General features: G+C 50.9%; 1 protein-coding gene across 1 annotated transcript; it reads right to left on the bottom strand.

Moving 5' to 3' along the window:
* Positions 1–1,383: 1,383 nt before the first annotated feature.
* NAGPA (N-acetylglucosamine-1-phosphodiester alpha-N-acetylglucosaminidase) lies at positions 1,384–11,201 on the bottom strand. Its single transcript, XM_070413047.1, is given in 12 exon segments — positions 1,384–2,845; positions 4,226–4,289; positions 4,386–4,517; positions 4,696–4,824; positions 5,817–5,864; positions 5,968–6,176; positions 6,657–6,785; positions 8,011–8,119; positions 9,251–9,390; positions 10,546–10,868; positions 10,870–11,002; positions 11,119–11,201. Coding segments are annotated over 12 exon segments (1,710 nt in total). The 3' UTR covers positions 1,384–2,634.
* Between the last annotated feature and the right edge of the window lie 9,036 nt (positions 11,202–20,237).

Here is a 20,237-nt window from a genome sequence, read left to right as displayed (position 1 = left end):
GAGATGATTATTTTTCATGATAAGCAGTAACTGGTTGTTGGACTGGTTCGGCTGCACTAGAGAACTACTAGTTACACCATGTCTCAGGGCTGCTATGATAAGTACCACAGACCGGGTGGCTTACAAAGCACAGACACTTATTTCTCACAGTTCTGAGGCTGGCAGTCCAGGATCAAGGTGCTGGCACATTTGGTTCCTGGCAGGCTGGCTTGTAGACGCTGCCATCTCACTTTGTGTGAGCAGGTGGGGAGGGTGCTCTCTGGTCTCTTCCTTTTGTCATGGGTGCCACTCCCATGGAAAGGAGGTTTTAGGGGTGAAATAGGCAGGTTTAGAAAATTTTAGGAATTAAGGGTCCATGGAAAAAGCACAGGGCTACAGAGCTGCAAAGGGTACATTTCCATAGAATAAGGGAGCTGGGAGCTGCAGAAGGTACATTTCCATAGAATAAGGGAGCTGGGAGCTGCAGAAGGTGTACATTTACAGAATAAAGGGAAGGAAGCCCCTCATTCAGAGAAGGAAGAGGATAGCCCAAAGGGAATAGGAAAACAATAAGGGAGAAGGAGGAGGGAACCTCAGGTACCTCACATGAGGTTTGAGCTCTGAAGTTGCTATAGTGACCTAATCAGAAGGGATATCAAGGCACAAAAAACTGCAGCCTTTACAAAGCGTTGGAAAAAAGGGACTTAGTCTACTCTTTCCCTCTCTCCACGTGCGAGTCTGTACTTGTTTCTCAATAAATTTCCACCTTTTACTATACCACCTTTCGTCCATGGACCAGACAAGAATCCAGGAACCATCTTGCCCAGAGGAACACCATGAGTTCCAGTTCAATTTTCCCATTTCACCATCAGGAGGGCACCACCCTCACCAGCCCACCTAAACCAAAGGCCCCACCTCCTAATGCCACCACACGGGTTAGGGCTTCAACGTAGAAATTGGGGGATGATGACACAAACACGCAGTCCATCACGTGCATGGGTTTACCTGAAGACTTCCTGAAAGCTGTCTCCATCTCCCCTCCCAGAACAACCGCTAAGCACATATTCATGGGACGGGGTAGGGGGTAACCTGCCAGGCTTCCTGAAGACCCTTACAAACTCTGATACTCACAAGGCTGGAGGTCACAGGTGAGGGGAACTGGCTGCTGGGGCTGCGATGAGTGGAGGGCCAGATGGGGCTGTACAGTCTCAGCTCTGGCCAGCTGTTGCCTCATGAGGGCATCAGCCTGACTACTGAGAGGCGCCAATATAATCAGGTCAGGAGGGTCAGAAAAGGCAGATGGAACAAACGGCACCAGGGCAATCAGGAAGGTCAGAAGGGGGAGATGTAATAAACGACTTTTATGGGAGACAGCTGCAGCCAGGGAGGTTACGGGAGATGGCTGCAGAACAAACAACCTGATAAGAAACCAGACAGGCATTAACTCACTTAGAAAGCCAGATCATTAGTAAAAATTCCAAACTACATTCCCTCCCCACTGAAAGCTGATAGATGTACGTTGTATGGCACCAGATCTCCAATGGAATGACCCCAGGTTACTTCCCCTGTTTGCTGAAGAGTATATAACCTGTGCTTAAACTCTTGGTCGGGGCTGGCAGCCGCTGCTCTGCTGCGTTCAGAGTAAGCTGTGAGCCCCAACATGTTGGAAACAATAAACCCTTTGCCTTTTGCATGAGAAGCGTCTCTTGGTTCTTTGTGACAGCGGCTTGCGTCCAGGGCGTTACACTACTACCTCTCTGACTTTTAAACACTGGTCATTAATCTAAATTCTATTAAAATACAATGTGCACTAAACCTTTTCCGTTCAAAGTGTGGTCAGGGGCAGCCTTGGCACCACCTGGGAGCTTGTTAGACGTAGACACTAAGCCCTGGGCCAGAATCTGCATTTTAATAAGGTCTCCCGGTGACTCAGGTGCACATGAAATCAACAGATACATCAGGGAGCTGGAGGTGCTGGGGGCTGCCTGCTCAGGGCTCTGGTAAAGGAGCCCTGCCTATTAAGACCCAGGAGCACTCTCAAGTCCATGATTCAGAATTCAGCCAATGCCTTAGGGCTCCTTTAATTATGTAAATTTACTCAAGAGGTATAAAAACCTTCTGGGTGGTAGGATGACAAAATAGAAAGCCTGTAAACATGATTTCATCCCCCATCCCTTCTAAGGAGTTTTCTGTGATAGGAAACTGAATTCTAGTTGGCAAATGCCGTGATGAGGTCTATAGAAAAGGGTCCCGTGACATGGCCGTTGTCTCTATAATCCACCCCAGTGCAAGGGGGCCGGCTGGCACCCCCCACTTGGTCACGGTGGGTTCCATTCGCTGGTGGCCGGCCCCGGGAAGCTGGAGGCTCTTTGGTGGAGGCCCTGGGGGACAGGCCTCATGGCAGCAGACACAGGCAGGCGGGGAAGGAGCAGTGTCTCGGGAACACCGTGTTGCTCAGGTTGCTCCTGCCATGGCAGACATCCAGGCGAGAGGGCCGAGGGCCAGGTGAGGGGCTGAGGCATACCTGCTATCAGAAGCTTGGCTTGGCCCTGGGGCTGAGGCCATCCAGAGTCAGTGGCCTTGGACTATCCCTTGCAGAAGCCAGACAGCGTCAAAATGAGCCTCCAAACAGGCCATGGTGGGCAGCTGGGTCATTCAGTCCTTGAAGGGGTTGCAGGTATCACCCGGCTGTTCCTTCTCGGCAGCCGAGAGCTCCCCGTTCATCTCCTGCAGCGGGTGGTAGACATAGGACCCATCCAGGTGCCGGCTCCGCTCTGCCCTCGAACCGAGGAGCAAGGACACGTTCGCCACTATGCTGATCAGCAGAAGGAAAACCAGGGCCAGGGTGAGGGCCAGACAGGTGGTCCTGAGGACAGGAGAGAAATCCTGAGTGGGGTCTGTGGGGCCGACTCAGGGCTGTGGGAGTGTAGGAGGGATGTTCCTCCTTCCTACTTCGCTCTTCCACCCACAACAAGGGCATTGGGTGGGGCCTGCAGGGACCACACAGGGACTGTCAAGGAGCAAATGGGCCTGTAGGGCTGAGGCCCATCCAGACACATGTTCAGGGAGCAGTGCGGATAGATGCTATGCGGGATCTATCTGATATATCAAGAGAAACTATTAACAAAAGGGGTTTTACATGAATGTTACTGATTTTCAGATGTTAATCTTTTAAAAATGCTAAACTGTGAAGATCAACTCAAACAACTTAATCCAGCCTGGAGGCATCAGTCTGCATCCTGTGCTCCATGGGATGTCTGCTGACCAGAGGCTGGACTCTGCTCCAGGTCCTCAGAGCAGACGGAGCAGGGAGAACCCCTTCCTCATGGCAGGGAGGGCGGGCACAGGGCGCAGTATTTCAACGATCTTTTTTTCTTCTTATGAATCCTCAGCTGCAGCTCTCAAGGTGAAAGTGAACACTGGTAGATTGCTGGGTGCAGGACCTGCAGCCATGCCCCTCAGCCCGCAGGGCTCCCCATGGTTGCCAATGGGTTCTAGGTATGTGTGTGGGGGGGAAGGGGCCCTCAGGAGCCTGAGCTTTAGGCCAGGGGCTGGAGCTCCTGTCCCTGCTCTGGTGCGTTTTGAAAGCACATTTTCAGTTTTCTCCAGGCCTCACCACACCCAGACACGCTGGGTCAGGATCCCAGGAGGGACATGGCATCCGCATTACCGATGAGCTCCCAGGGCTGCCTCTGGAACGATGCTGGGGAGCTCTTCCTTCGTACCCACACCTGGTTTCCCAGAGGGGGCTGCGTGGGGTGGATCAGGCCGGCACCCAGGCTGGGGCCATGGGAGGTGAGAACCACGGGATTGGCATCAGCTGGAATGCAGATGCTCGGGCTCCTCCCCAGACCGATAAGGCAAAAACTCTGGGGGTGGATATACCCTCTTCCCCGAGGTCAGGCTTGAAAGCAAAGCCTCAACACAAGGCCTGAGCGCACATAGGTACCCGAGGAATAATTCAAGCTCTGTGGGGCCTGGTGCTTCTGGACCAGGAGCTGAGAACAAGCTGTGTCACAACCACGGATAGTAAGCCCACGCCTGGCCCCCCCCACTCCCACTGGGGTGCTGACCAGGGTCCTTCTCACCAGATCCCTTTGAGCATCCGCTGTGACTCTCCCTGTGCTCACGTTGGAGGACTATCACTTGGGTGCCCAGCTGCCACCTGGTGGCCTTGCCCAGTCCCTCGGAGGTAGAGGGAGGGGTCTCCTCCCACCCCTGCCCCAGGTCCCAGCAAAGCACCTACCCAGTGAGGAGGGAGAATTCTCTTGTCTGCAGGCTGACCTGGGATGGCTGGAGACACTGCTTCACTGTAAGACACCAGGATGAGGCTGAGGGTCCGGGAGGGTCTGGGTCCACCCTTTCCTGCTCCCAGGGTGGGTGGGTGGGGTCAGGAGGGGCCGTACCTTGGGAGAGAATGCTGCTCAGGTTGGGAGCCTGGGTGAGGTTGCAGTTGCCGGTCTGGGGGTCGCAGGGACACTGGTGCTCACACTCACAAGGCCTCTGGCAGCCCAGCCCGTGCCAGCCGAGGGGACACTCTGCAGTGAGGCGGCAGGAAGATGGAACTGGAGGTGCCAGCGGCAGGGCCTCTCCCTGAACCGACAGGATAGGCCCAAGGTGTGCACAGAGCCCGGCTAAAGGAGCGGTGTAGCCGCTACACACACATTCCCAGGGTGGTGCTCCCTCCTGGCTGACTCAGGGGCCCATCTAGCTTACCCTGAACACAGCTGTCTCCAGTGAAGCCAGGGGGACAGGTGCAGGTCCCCCGAACTGGGTCACAGGCAGCTCCATTCTGGCACTGACACTTCTTGGCACAATCCTCCCCGAAGGAGCCATTGCTGCAAGCTAGGATGGGGAAAGGGGGGTCTTTGCAAAAACTGGCCCTATCTCTCCCAGATGGGCTCACAGGTGGCAGATGGACCTCAGTCACCCGAGTGGCCTTTAGGCTCACATATTCTCCCTGAAACTGTGCCCTCGCGGAGCTTTGAGTCTAGGAGGGCAGGTGGCCAGCAAGCTAGAAAGCAAACGTCAAAGTGCAAGCGAGGACAAGCACAGCAGGAATGTGACCTCTTGGCAGCAGCAAACCACGGAGGGGGTGGTGGTGGGAGGTCCCTGGGGACAGGACGTTAGGCTGAGACTTAGAGAGAGCAGAGGGCACAGTGAGCAGGGAGGGGCCGGAGCACCCAGGGCCTGGCAGGTCACACTGAGCAGTTCGGGTTTTTCACTAAGTGTGAAAGAAAACCACCAGAGGGTTTAAGCTGTAGATAGTTGTAGTGGGTTGAACTGTGTCCCCCCAAAAGATACGCTTTAATTCCTAGAACTTGTAAACGGAACTTATTGGGAAACAGGGTCTCTGCAGATACACTTAAGTTAAGGATCTTGAGATCATTTTAGATTTAGGGTGACCCCTAAATCCAGTGACCAGGGGTCCTTGGTAAGATAACAGAGAGGGAGACTGAACACACAGGGAGGCCATGTAAAGATGGAGGCAGAGATTGGAGCGATGAGGCCACAAGCCAAGGAATGCTAGGAGCCACCAGGAGGTGTAAGAGGTCGGATCCTCCACTAGACCTTTCAGGGGGAGTATGCCTCTGAGGACACCTTGATTTTGGAGTTCTGGACTCTGGAAGTGTGAGAATATATTTCTATTGTTTTAAGCTGCCCAGTTCGTAGCATTTGTTGCAGCAGTCCCTGCACAACAATGCAGTGATTTACATGTGAGGCGAGAGCAAGAGGCAAGCGACGTGCAGACTGAGAGGTGAGGATGAAGGCAGTTGCTGCTCTCACCCTCTCCCCATGTGCCCAGGGGCTGGGGCGGGCCAGCCTGTGGCTTTTACCTTCACTGCAGTTGGACCCTGTCCATCCAGCTTCGCAGCGGCAGCCAGCTGCCAAGACAAGACCGAGAAGGTCAGGTGAGGGCCCAGGCAGAACTGGGCAGGAAGACCTGGGAGCCCGGGTGAGAGCTGCCTCCCCAGAGCCTCCACTCACTCTCTGTGCAGAGCCCATGCTGGCTGCAGTTGGAGGGGCCACAGTCCAGCTCGTTGCAGGCGGCGCCCCGCCAGAAGTGCCCCGTGCACTGGCAGTGACCCTCCACACAGGTTCCGTGGCCATTGCAGTCAGGCGGCTGGCAGTGGGGCTTGTGCACGCACACCACAGTGGACACACTTCGGGGACAGCGCCACATGTTGTTATCCTGGCTGCAAGGGGACACAGTGTTTGAAGAGGCTGGGGTACTGACCATCCCTAGCTGACCCCTCCAACCCCCTACTGCAGCTTACGAGTGCTGCCTTTCTCCATTGTCCCATCTCCAAACTTTTATAGGTTCCCAACCCCCCCAGTCCCTCTCACCCCAGGGTCTTTACACATGCTGTTCTCTTACCCAGAAGGATCTTCCACCCTCCCTCCCCCCCATCTACCCACCTCTTCTTCCTTTAGATCTTAGCTCATGCTTATTATCCTCAGAGAGGTTTTTCCTGACTAATCAACCCCCTTTCACCAGCTTAGGTAGTATTGGTACACTATGTGTACTTCCTGTACGGAGTGAGAGGCAGGGATCTCAGCTCCTCCTGCTCACTGCTCCTCCCAGGGCCTGGCACATAGCCAGTACTCAGTATTTGTTGAACGAGACAGGGATAGGCCTGGCTTAGACCTCAAGAAGGGGACTCTGGTGTGTTTACCAGTGATCTGATGGGTAACTGGCCAAGGTCCCATTGAGCACGAAGGTAGCGGAGCCCCCTCCATCCAGGTTGATGGCGTTGACCACATCCTGCTTCAGCAGGAACTCCGCCATCTCCCACAGGTTAATGCTGCAACACAAGAGCAGCACTGCTGACAGTGCCCACCACCATTTCGGTTCAATTCTTCTTACTTCCCGTGGTAGATGGTAACATGTCCATGGTGGCAGGCAAATTTCTAAACGGCTCCCCAAAGACGCCCATCCTAATCCCAGAAGCTGAGAATATAATGAGAGATCGCTCCCAAGATTGTTTCACTACATGGCATAGCTGTCAACAAATGGGAATCGTGTCCTGGATTATCTGAGTGGGCCCAATGGAATCACAAGAGTCCTTAAAAGCAGACCCCTGGCTGGAGGCTCAGCTGGTTGGAGCATTGTCCCATATGCCAAAAGGTTGTGGGTTCGATTCCCTGTCAGGGTACATGCCTAGGTTGCAGGTTTGCTCCCTGGTTTGGGTGTGTGCGGGAGGCAACAGATCAATGTTTCTCTCTCACGTTGATATTTCTCTTTCTCTCTCGCCCTTCCTCTCTCTCTAAAATTCAATTGGTGAGGATTAAAAAAAAAAAAGCAGTGGTGGAAGAAGTGAGAGATTGGAAATACAGGGGGATAAGAGGGATTTGACACATCTCTGCTGGCTTGAAGATGGGGAGGGTGGGCAGAAGTAGGAGCCGAGGCCCCAGGTGGCAGCCGACAAGGACACACAGACCTCAGTCCTACAACTGCAAGGAACTGCATTCTGCCAGCAACTTAAATCAGCTGGGAAGAGGGTTCTTTCCCAGAAGCTCCAGATAAGTGCCCTGCCTGGCCAACAGCTTGACTCTTGTCTGTGGGATGTCCTGAACACAGAGCCCAGTGAGCCCTCTAGACTCCTGACCTACAGAACTATGATGAACAAATGGGTGCTCATTTCTTACACAGTAACAGCACAATAATACACTCTCTTTACAGAGCACGAAACTGTGGCCCAGAGGGGTTGAGTGACTTGCCTATGGCCACAGAGCTGGCAGATAGCTGAGCTTGGACTGGAATCGGGGTCTTCTCCCTGCTAACTTTGTGATCATTTCCTTTCATCCCAACTGAGACTCAGGAGGGGGGAGATGTAAACTGGGGAGCCTGAGAGGAAGTGTGTGGAGGATGATGAGTTCTTAGAAGTGGTACAGACCACGGGAAGGCAGGGGACAGATGGGTGTGAGCATCCCCAGGTGACAGCTGGTCAGAGGGCAGCCATTGGTGGGTGCAAGCTCCTCAAAGCGGACTTAACCCAAGACCCTGAGGCTCTGGTTCCTGGCACTCACCCCCGCTGCTCCGTCTGCCCGTCCACATGGAAGAGCACCAGCTGCCCCTTCCGGTCATGGCCCACAGCCGTCCTGGCCGATACCACATTCACAAATTTGCTGAAGGAACCTGAAAGAGAAGCAGCTGGGCTGATCACGGGCCCTTTGGGAGGCCTCTGGGCTCTGTCTGCCACTTCCTGCCAGTCCATGCCATCCAGTGTTTCCCTGCCTCCCCCTACCCCATTGCAGTCAGTCTCACATAGGAGCCAAAGGACTTTTAAGTGTACATCAAGTCACGTCAGCCTCCAGCCGAATAGCTCTTATGGCTTCCACTGTTCTTAAAGCAATATCCAAACACCTTCCCAAGGCCCAGCGTGACCATCCTGGCCTGCTCTCCTACTGCATCTCCCGGGGCTTCCCTCTCATCACCCTGCGGCCGCTTTCTGTTCCCTCTGCTGGACTGCGCTTCTGCTCAGCTCTTCCCACAGCCTGCTCCTCCTGATCTACGCCACCTCCGTGAGGCCATCCCTGACTGCTCAGTCTAAAATAGCTCATTTCCACATTAGAGCCATGGTGTCCCTTTCCTGCCCCAGCATTCCACACTCCAGTGGGTTTCAAACTTGAGTGTCCATCAGAATTACCCAGGGGCCTTGGTAAAACACAAGCTTGGGCCTCACCCCCAGGGATTCTGATCCTGTAGGTTTGAAGGAGGCCTGAAGTTCTACATTTAAAACAAGTTCCTGGGCCCGGCCAGCGTGCTCTGTGGTTGAGCATTAACCTATGAACCAGGAGGTCACAGTTCCATTCACTAGTCAGTGCACATGTCCGGGTTGCAGGCTGAATCCCCATAAGGGGGCCTGCAGGAGGCAGCCGATCAATGATTCTCTCTCATCATGTTTCTATCTCTCTCTCCCTCTCTTTTCCTCTCTGAAATCAATAAAGATATATTAAAAAATAAATAAAATAAGCTCCTGGGAGACACAGATGCTACTGGTCCACGAACATTTTAGCAGCACTTCTCCATATTTTGCCCGTAGTTCCTTTCCTCCACCTATCCCCGTTCTCCCAACTTTATTTTTCTCTTAGCATTTACCACTTCTTTTTAGCAAATGATGTATCTATTTTCTCTCTCATATATTGAGCAGGCACCTTATCTGTCTTAATCCCTGACCCCCAGAACCTAGAGGAGTAGATTGAAAGACTTCCCCCACGACCCCTCTGGTCCTGGTTCTCAGGAGCACTGTGGCCACCCCCACCCCACCTGTCTCCTGTGTCTCATCGCACTCAGTCGCCTGGCTCTCATTGATGTAGATGCTTCCATTTCGAATCAGCCACACGACCCCACTCAGCAGCTGCACAAATGGATTCTCAGTGTCCAGCACCTCCTCTTCAGACAGGTACCTGGACACAGGGAAGGTGTGAGGTTCACTTACCAGCAGGGGCAGCTGAGGGTAGCGGGGCTCCTTTCCCACCCCACCCCCAACAGCCTGACTGCCCAATTTCTCCTCCTGCCTCAGGAACCTGCCTGGTCCTAATCCCAAAAGCAGCTTTATAAACAGTCTACACCAGCGGTTCTCAACCTGCCTAATGCCACGACCCTTTAATACAGTTCCTCATGTTGTGGTGACCCCCAACCACAAAATTATTTTCGTTGCTACTTCATAACTGTAATTTTGCTACTGTTATGAATCGTAATGTAAATATCTGATAAGCAGGATGTATTTTCATTGTTACAAATTGAACATAATTAAAGCATAGTGATTAATTACAAAAACAATATGTAATTCTATATGTGTTTTCCGATGGTCTTAGGCGACCCCTGTGAAAGGGTCATTCAATCTCCAAAGGGGTCTCGACCCACAGGTTGAGAACCGCTGGTTTACACAGTCCGTTGTCCTGGCCAAGCTACCACCCGATGCCAGTACAGCTCTTAACTGACCTCCTTGCTTCCACTATGGCCCTCCAGTCTCGTCTCAAAGTCAGTCCTGCCATCCTCTGATACTCTGCTCCTTCCTTCCGTCCCTCATACACACCAAGCCCCTCTGCCCCTCTGTGCCTTAGCGTTTGCTGTTCCTTCTGACTGCAATGCTCTTCCTCCAGGTCTGACCCTGGCTGACGTGTGATTCATCTTCAGGCCTCCACTCAAAGGTCACCTTCTCCAACAAGCCTTCCCTGATCTCCCTCCCTAAAATCAACACTCTGTTTACAACCGGTTCACCAGGTTCATTGCTTCACTGCACATACACAATCTGAATTCATCTTAATGATCTCCCTGACTTTTATTTTTCCTAGTAATGGGAGAGGTCCCTGAAGGCAAAGACTGTGCGTACTCGTTCACTGCTCCACGTGTCCCCAGTGCTAGTCCCCTATACAAACAAGCGCTCCGTGACAGTGGATGACAGCTAAGCCCTGCAAGGAGGGTATTCCTCACCCCCTTCTGCAGACGAGGAAGCGGAGGCTCAGCTCGATTAGGTTGAGCTGAACATGGCTGGACGGACACAACCCCAACCTCAGGCCCTCTACCCACGACAGTCACGGGGTTTCCTGCCCCCTCACCCGGTGACCAGGGTCCCGTCGCGGCGGATCCCGAACTGCGCGTTCTGCAGGCCCCCGGAGCTGCTCACCCGCCGCCCGTCGCTCACCACGTTCCCCAGGCACTCGCCGGTGGCCATGCGGAAGAAGCCGCCGTTCTGGGCGACGCTGCAGCCGGCCGGCCGCGCCGTCTCTTCCACGGTGGCGCGGCGCCTCGACGCGCAGCCGCCGGGGCCCCCGGGCTCCAGCACCGAGAAGGTGCGCAGGGGCTCGGCGGCCCGCGTCAGGTGGCCGGGCACCGGGCGGCCCGCGAAATGCGAAACGAAGGTGCGCACCGCGGGGGTGGCGGGCGCCGGGGGTCGCGGGGGAGGGCGGCCAGCTCTCGTGCTCGCGGCTGCCGACACGCACCCTCGCGCAGTCCCGGGCGGAGCGCGCGCGCGCGCGGGGGTAGGGCAGCAGCAAGTCGTCGTCCAGGGAGGGCCTGCGGGGTGGGTTAGGGGGGGCGCGGTGTGAGCTTGCAGGGTTGTGGCCCGGGCGGGGGTCCCCCCGAACCCGGCTCACCGCGTCTCCCCCACGGTCTCCGGGAGCTGTACTCACCCCCAACCCAAGCCGCCGGACGCGTCCCAGAGGAAGCTGAGCAGCGTGAGGAAGAGGAGCCAGCGACCCATGGAGGCCGCCATGTTGGACGCGGGCCTCCGGTCACGTGGGCTCCACCCACGTTACTCTCGGGCTCTGGAGGCTGCTGTCAGCGCTGACCGAATCGGTACCTTCCCTCCTAGGGGTGTGGCGGGGTCTCGTCCGGTAATTTACTGAGCTTCGCAGGGAACGTGGCGTTGGGGTGGTAGCCGGAACTTTTAATGTTGATGTAATTTCAACCCTACAGAGATTGCAAGATCAATAGAAAGAACTTTGTTATAACTTTTACTTATCTTTACCAGTTGTTCATGTTTGACCCTTTTGCTTCAGTATTTGTACTTTATTCATATGCATTATTTTTCCTGGACCATTTGCAGCCAAGTTGCAGACATCATGGTCCTTCCCCCTCAGTAATTCACTATGTACCTTCTACCAACAAGGACATTTTTTAAAACTTTATTTACTTTCCATCACCATTCATCCCCTCTGTGTCTTCCTTCTTACATCACCACAGGCCAATAAAATCAGGACATTTCATATTGGTGGAGTTCTATGAACTAATCCACCGTTCACATTCGAATGTTGCCAGCTGTCCCTTTAATGTCCCATTAAAAAAGACCCAAGAGGCCCCAAATGGAGTCACTTGTGCTAAGTCCCACATCACCACATTGCAATTTCAGCCCCTCTCAGGAAGGTAATCTTACACTGTCAGTCTGATTTTCCTGGTCAGCACTACAGAGGCAATGTGTGTAGACAAAAAGTGGTTCTGATCACAAATTCTTAACTGGGCAGTGTTATGGGTTCACTCAGCGAGATAGACCACCGACTCAGAATTTAAATTTAAGAGCCTTTATTAAGCTGGCCAGCTGACTACAGTTACAGCACCCTGCCGAAGCAGAGGCTGAACTGCAGTGCCAACTTCCATGGCCAGCGACTACAGTTACAGCACCCCGCCGAAGCAGAGGCCGAACTGCAGCGCCGACTGCAAGAGTTAAATATTATTAAATCTTGTGGAGGCCCAGAGAAAATGTGTCTTTCAAATTCTGGGCCCCCCAATGTGGAGGAAACTCTCTTTATTTATACTTTTTCCAGTCCTTTGTCTCCCAAATTTGAAATGAGACTTCCGGGCCTTCTGAGAAAGAAGGCCTGCGTGCTGGGAAGGGGCCATGAGATCATAAATCAAGGCCTGGCCTGATGTCAGTACCTTCCTATCTATGTGTTTTAGGAACATACAGCACAGCATGACCTGTCTGGCCGAAGCGCCAGATAGACAGCCCAGCACCAGCAGGTCATGGTGGGTAGTCATGCCCCAGGCATATAACGCCCTAGTAAAAGGCTTATCTTTGCCTTAAGCAAGCCATGCCCTCTGTTTCTGTGCATGGTTAACACACCTTTGAAATTCCTTCTTTCAGCCCCCTCCTTCATGAGAGCACAAATCTTAACTATCCTGTAATTCGATTGATCCGTGCCTTGTTTTCTCCCACCTTCATTTAATCTTCCCTATGATCCCTCCTTAATCTCAAAAGCATAAAAGAAACTGCAAACTGTTATTCTCTGGAGCATTTTCCTCAGTCTGTTGAGATCTTGCTAATAGCAAATTATTCTCTGTTTGGCTCAAATACATTATTATAAAAATTCTCTACAGGTTTGGACATTCTTATATTGACATCTGCCTGATAGACCCCTTTTGTCTCTTGAAGGAGGTGATCTTGCCTGAAATAATCCACATTTTTCCCTCTTCTGTCCATAAAAGGCTTTCATTTTGTACATCTCCTTGGATCTTCTTTCTAATTGCTAGATGGGGTGCTGCCTGATTTTGGAATCATTTAATAAAACCAATTAGATACTCAAATTTACATAGCTTAATATTTTAACAGCCCTTTGTAGCTATTTTCCCCACATCTAGGATCCAATCTAGGAGTTGCATTTAATTGTCATGTCTCTTTGGTCTTCCGGAATCTGAAACAGCTCCTCAGCCTTTCTTTGTCTTTAATGATATTTTTGTAAAAAAAAAAAAAAAAAAAAATTATACTGATTTTTAGAGAGAGAGGAAGAGAGAGGGATAGAGAGATAGAAACATCGATGAGAGTGAATCATTGATAGGCTGCCTCCTGCATGCCCCCTACTGGGGATGGAGCCTGCAACCTGAGCATGTGTCCTGACCGGGAATTGTACTGGAGACCTCTTGCTTCATGGGTCAATGTTCAACCACTGAGCAACACTGTCAGGGCTATGAAATTTTTTGATTGATTTTAGAGAGAGAGAAAAGGAGAGAGAGACTGAGAGAAGCATCAATTCGTTGTTCCACTTACTTATGCATTCATTGGTTGCTCCTTGTGTATGCCCTGACGAGGAATTGAACCCTCAACCTTGGCGTATTGGGATGATGCTCTAACCAACTGAGCTTGACATTTTGGAAGAGGACAGGCAAGTCAGCTGCACAATTTGCAGGGATCCTTGTTAATATAGTAAGAATTTCAACATGTTGAGAGCAGAGTATGAAAGCTAGCATGGAACCCCTCTGTGCACAGGCCCTGTGAACCTACACAAGTTGGAAGCCCACGGAACTAACTGGCCTCTTATTTTGTAGCATGTACTTCAGGATTCTTTTTTTAAAAATACATTTTATTGATTTTTTTACAGAGAGGAAGGGAGAACGATAGAGAGTTAGAAACATCGATGAGAGAGAAACATCGATCAGCTCCTCCTATACACCCCCTACTGGGGATATGCCCGCAACCAAGGTACATGCCCTTGACTGGAATCGAACCTGGGACCCTTCAGTCTGCAGGCAGATGCTTTATCCACTGAGTCAAACCGGTTAGGGCTTCAGGATTCTTTTGAGAGGATACTTTTTTTCAGGCTTCTGGTCCAAGGCAGTGTCCAGGGTTCGGTGGCATCTGTTGGTGCCAGTGCACCTAGGAGCCAGCAGAAGTCTGTTTGGCCTTTGGTGCCATGGGCACTCAGGGCCAGGTCTGGCCCTTTCTGTCCTCAGTCAGTACAATTAGTGCTTGAACTCAGGCCACGGTTTGAGCCACTACTTCTAAGAGCCACTCAGGGTCAGTGTACTGGGTTGGATAGTGTCCCCTCAAAATTCACACCCTTCCCCAAACCATAGAATGTGACCTTTTTTTTGGAGGCAGGATCCTTGCAGATGTTAAGATAAGGTGATACTGGAGTAGGGTGGGCCCTAAAAACAGACTGACCTGTGTCCTTATAAGAAAAGACGCACACCTAGCGATACACAGAGGGAAGACGGCCATGTGAAGACAGGCAGAGGCTGGAGTGAGGCAGCTACAAGCCAAGGAATGCCAAGGCTTGCTGGCAACTGCAGGAAACTAGGAGAGAGGGACGGGACGGATTCTCCCGCAAGGCTTCAGAGGGCTGCTGACACCTAAACTAACAGTCAGTGACCTCAAATGGGCCCCAAGAGCGTCTCTGAGGCCTGCGGCGGAACCAAAGTTCACCTCAGTTAACCACATTCAAAGTGACGGCTCCTCTCGGGGATTAAATTACCCCCCTGACGCACATATATTGATGTGGAAGGATTAGGTCTTTCTGTTCTTCATGTCCAGGCTGCCAAGAATCATCAGCAAACAAGCCAAGGCCTGCCGCCAGCTTCCGTGCCTCTGAAGTCCTCTTTCCCTATGTCAACGAGGAGTTGGCAAGTGGCAGGCAGTCTCCGGTGAGTTCTGATCTTTTGTCTTCTTCCTGCTTTGATGTTTGTTACTCCTCTGCCAAGTTCTAAGCACATAAGTGCCACAGAAATTCTCCATTTGAACTGAGCAGCCTGTTTCATTGATTCAATAAGGAGGCCATTAGACGGATGGGGTTCTGATGCCGTGACTGTCTACAAAGTAAGTAAACCAAAATGTAAACCTCAAGGTTACGAAATCGAAGTGCTGTCATAAACAACCAATCATAAACTGTTAGCTAAGCTTTAAGCTATAGCCAGTCAATTTCCTTGTGTTGCTTCCCCACTTTCTCCATAGGAGTTTTCCAGTTTGGTGCTGCCTGATTTGAATTGATTTTCACTTAAGTAAACTCTTACATGTTTAAACATGCCTCTGTTTATCTTTTAACGAGCCCAAACCCGCAGTTCTAATTGACTCATGGCGTTCTCCTTTGCGCACACCTGTTCTTCATTTGGAATACCTTGGTCCCTTCTTAGCATCCTCATCCAGGTTCCACCACCATTGGAGGGTTCAACAGATTGAGCTCCCCTATGTGTTAGATGCTGATGAAACAGACAGACTGGCCCTGCCCTCCTAAATCTTAGATTTAAAAAAAAATGTTGTTATTGCTTTCAGAGAGGGAGAGGGAGAGAGAGGGAGAGAGAGAGAGAGAGAGAGAAACATCAATAATGTGAGAGAATTATTGATCGGCTGCCTCCTGCATGCCCCCTCCTGGGGATAGAACCTACAACCCAGGCATGTGCCCTGATCATGAATCAAACCGTGACCTCCTGGTTCATAGGTCACACTCAAACACATGCCTGGCCAGGCAGGATCTTAGATTTTAATGGTGAAATACTGTAGACATTTAACAATGCAAGCATGTTGAGAGCTGGGAAGAAGGAAGGAGAGAGAACAGTGTCACTGGCAGGGAAGGCCTCTGTGAGGCCATTTAGATGGAGACATAAAGGACAGGAAAGAAGGGACAATTGTGGGGAGATGAAAACCCCAGAGGTGGTGTAGATGCCGGTTTTATAAGAAAACTCAGCCTTGCAGGCAGAGGGCACTGCAGGGCCTGGAGGTAGGGCAGAGCTTGGCGGGAGGAGGAGGTTCAGCCAGCAAGGAGAGCAGAGCAAGCGGAGGGTTGAGGTGGGAGGGCCAGGCCAATGCCAGATCTCAAAGGGCTTCAGGCAAATGAATTTGGATTTTAGCCCAAAATAATAGGAAGCCACTGGAAGTTTAAAACAACAACACATGCCCTGACCAGTTTGGTTCAGTGGCTAGAGCGTCGGCCTGTGGACTGAAGAGTCCCAGGTTTGATTCTGGTCAAGGGTATATACTTTGGTTGCGGGCACATTCCCAGTAGGGGGTGTGCAGGAGGCAGCTGATGGATGTTTCTCTCTCATGGATGTTTCTAACTCTCTATCCCTCTCCCTTCCTCTCTGTAAAAAATAAATAAAATATATTAAAAAAACACAAAACAACACACAGTTTAATTGAGGTATAACTTACATACAGTAAGATAAGATTTACACTTAAAGGTATAGATATCTCTCAGCATCACCTTAGCGCACTTTTAGGACATTTTAATCACCGCCCCCCTCAAATTTTGTCGAGTGGTTTTATGTGTATTAAATGTTTGGAAAAGGCAAATTTGCAGGCAGAAAGCAGATTAGTGGCTGCTTGGAGCTGGGGCTGGGACGGGGAGTGATTGCAAACTGCAAGGAGGGTGTTAATCCTGAGGCTGACAGGATGGCACTGAGGGTTGTGGACTCCTCCCTGAGCCCTCGGCCCACGGGCTCCAGCCTCTGAGTTCCTACCCCCAGTTCAGGGCTGGGCACACCTTTCCTGAAGAGGCCTCCTCTGTTGCTGTGGAGCTTTTACAGGCAGTTAGCAGGCTTTCTGACTGAGCATAGACTATAGCAAGTCTCTGTTTTCTCCGCTCACCTAGAACATGAACAGCATTTATGCCTTGGCATGCAATTATGAATTGAGGGACAGAATAAAATGTTTAAGCAGTGCACCCAGTCTTTCTCTACTATAAGCTCCACCTGCTTGATTGAAACTCTTTTCTAATGTCTCTCTCCCACTTTGACTGTCACATCTATGAGGATAGAGAGCACTGCTTTTCCCCAGTACTTAGCATGTGCCTGGCACACAGTAGGCGCTTTACGATATTTCTTGAACAAATGGATGGGAGCGGGGTCATTGTGTTCTCAGCTGCATTTCCCATGCCCAGAGCACAGCTTGGCACACAGCAGGCTCTCCGTCAGTATTTATTGAATGAATGGATAGGAATGACATCATTTGCTAAGTCTAATCGGTGACTGATAAAACCCCAGAGGTGGTGTAGATGCCGGTTTTATAAGAAAACTCAGCTGACAGCCACTTGAACTCATCGAAACCCCAGGCAGTGTGCAGGCGGCTTAACCTGCACCATTTTATTGGATGCCTCATGGATCCTAGTAGGTGGGTATTAAGTTGTCCTTTATACAGAAAAGGAAATGGAGGCACAGAGAGGGCAGGCTCGGGCCCATGGTCACACAGCTGTAAGACGAGGCAGCTGGTTCTGAAGCATGAGCTGGTAGCCCTCTGCTCTCCCACCCAGAAGCAGCTTCCTTCTCAGTGGGGATGCATGTTTGTTTTGGAGCCTGGAAAACCAAGGTTGCTTTTCATAAAACCTTTTTAAGAATTATAAACGAAGATCATTTTCTTATGTTTATGTAGTGTTTGTATCCATTCTATTAAGTGCTACGAGGGCATTTACGATGTCCTAGAACCAGCTTCGAGGTTTTGAGAAGCAGGAGGTTCTGTTGTATATGCTCCATGTCTTGGCGGGAGGTGACATTAGGAGCCCCGGCATTCTACATGGAGTTGGGGGGCTGCCAAATGGCCAGATCCGACTCAACAATGCTCACAGCCCAAGGTCTCTTCCATTGGCTAACACCTGAACATAATCCAGAGAGTCTGTTCTCCTCTCTCCTCCATTTAATTCCACAAACATGTATTGAACACTTCTGTGCTCCAGGCAGTTCAGTAGGAGCTGGGCTCCTGAAGAGGAGCACGATATCGCCCATGCCCTAGTTTACAGTTTGATGATAGAATCTGTTAACGTAAAAAAAACCATTGAAACCTGTAAAGAATTTTTGTGAGTTTATTTGATCCAAACTGTCGACATATGCTGGGAAGCAGAACCTCAATGAATTGAGATAATGCTCTGGAGAATGGCGGGTTACATCTGTATTTATAAATTGCAATCAAAGGAAAGGGACATAGGTGGATTACATGAAATCCATTGGTGATAGACTAGAGAGGCAGGAGAAAGCAAAGGGGGGGGAGTGGAGAGGGGGGCCCCTGGGATTGGATAGACACATACTTAGGTGGATTCAGGAACAATTAACATGATAATGAAGGAATTTGTGGTACTGTCCTGGCACCTAGCACATTAGGCTTTACCCCAAGGGGTCCAGAAAAAGGGAAGTTACAAGTCACCCAGACATTTCAAGGGTATGTTATTATAGATGTAAAAAAACAGATAGGCTCAGTTAAGGTAAAGGTTGACCTTGTCAGTGAAGATACCGGCCTAGGATGTAACTACCCACCATAATTGCTTTTAGTTAAAGTTTAATTTCAGACCATCCTTTGTGGTTACTTTAGGTCTCTGAGTTTGCAAGACCACCATGCAGGCCTCCCCTGAGTTTGTCAGGTTAGCATGTGGCCCATTTCGTTCACAAATCGACATGTACATAAATAAATGCCAGAATAAAATGTCAAAAGAGCTGGATATAAAACAAGTAGATAGGGAGTTAGGAGGGAGGATGGGATCTCATAGGACAAGTGACCTTCCAGTTGAATTTTAAAGGTCAAATAAAATCGTAACTGAGTTGGGGGCTAGGAGCAGAACAGGTAATCCAGGTGGAAGAAAGGGAATAAGTTAAGTCCTGGGAAATGCAGAGGATGCTGGTGAAACGTTGCCTGATTCAGTCCCCTGACCAGCGGTGTGTGAGGGGGAAGTAGAGGCACAATCGCCCAGAGAGAAAAAAGGGGAAAGAGTGGACGCTTGAGCTCATCTGGGCTCCAGCTAATTGTGATTTCTCTTCATTTTGTTCTCTCAGATCTGGTTCCCACAAACTGATTCACACTGAGGTGAGGAAGTCTTAACTCACAAGGTTCCCCATTTTGCCTGAGGAGTTGCTCCACTTAAAGGTGGCTTGTAGGCTCCAGTTTCTCCCAGAGGCCCCTCCCCCACTTTGGTAATTTAAGCCTTTTAAAAAGAATGGGTGTCAGGTCCCTGACTAATCCATCCACTTCAGGAAGGACCTGGAGGGGAGGCACACCTCTCCCCAGTCTGGCTGTGTGCCTGTCTTGGCTAACTTTTGTTTGTAAGGCAATGTGAAAGGACCTGACGCACAACTTCAGAGCAGTTTCAGGAAAGCTTCCTGGGACAGCGGCAAAGAGGAGTAGACAGAGGACACTCCTAAAGGAAAGATTTAGAAGAACTCCACCCCTCCCCGGAGTATTTTAATTCAGATCCTCAACTAGGACTACATTGTGACATAAGGATGATCAGCAGTGATTACCACTTTGTGTATTTTTTAAAAATATATTTTTATTGATTTCAGAGAGGACGGGAGAGGGAGAGAGAGATAGAAACATCAATGATGAGAGAGAATCACTGATTGGCTGCCTCCTGCTCACCCCCTTCTGGGGATCGAGCCTGCAACCTGGGCATGTGCCCTTGACCAGAATCAAACCCAGGACCCTTCAGTCCACAGGCCAACGCTTTATCCACTGAACCAAACCAGCGAGGGCTGTTTGTCTATTTTTATATTTTAGAGAGAGTGGCAGGGGGAGAGAGAGAGAGAAAGATCGATGTGAGAGAGAAACATCGATTGAGCCTGCAACCCAGGGCACTGACTGGGAATTGAACCGGTGACGTTCTGGTGCATTAGATGACACTCATCCAGATGAGCCACACCAGCCAGGGCTACGATTTCCCACTGTGAAGCAAAGCAAGATGGACTCAGAGCCTTCCAGCCCAAGGACTGGGTTTTGAGCTGGTTTTTCTACCTTGGAATCTAATTTTGATGCCCATCTGATGCCAGCCTGAAATCGGCACCGCAGACAGGGCCTGGCCCCATAATGAGGCTCTGGAAGGTCTTTCCTCAAACACTTGATTATTGTCAGAGCCCCGGCTGACGTGTGGCTCTGCTCACACGGAGGCAGAGCGTGGGGGGGGGGGGAGACATAAGCTGGGATAAGAGAAATGTTGACCAGTCAGCTGCTGGGGCTTGGGGACAAGTCCCCACGTCACCTGACATCTCCACTTTGTGGTAGCTACTGTTGTGGTAGCAGGTAATACTTACCTGGCACTTACTGTGTCACAGGTACCCTTCTCTGCCCTCT

This window comes from Myotis yumanensis, unplaced genomic scaffold (assembly GCF_028538775.1).
Source record: "Myotis yumanensis isolate MYYU_CA2020_CCGP unplaced genomic scaffold, mMyoYum1.0.hap1 SCAF_4, whole genome shotgun sequence".
Classification (NCBI taxonomy): domain Eukaryota; kingdom Metazoa; phylum Chordata; class Mammalia; order Chiroptera; family Vespertilionidae; genus Myotis; species Myotis yumanensis.
This window is presented reverse-complemented; position numbering and strand designations above follow the sequence as displayed.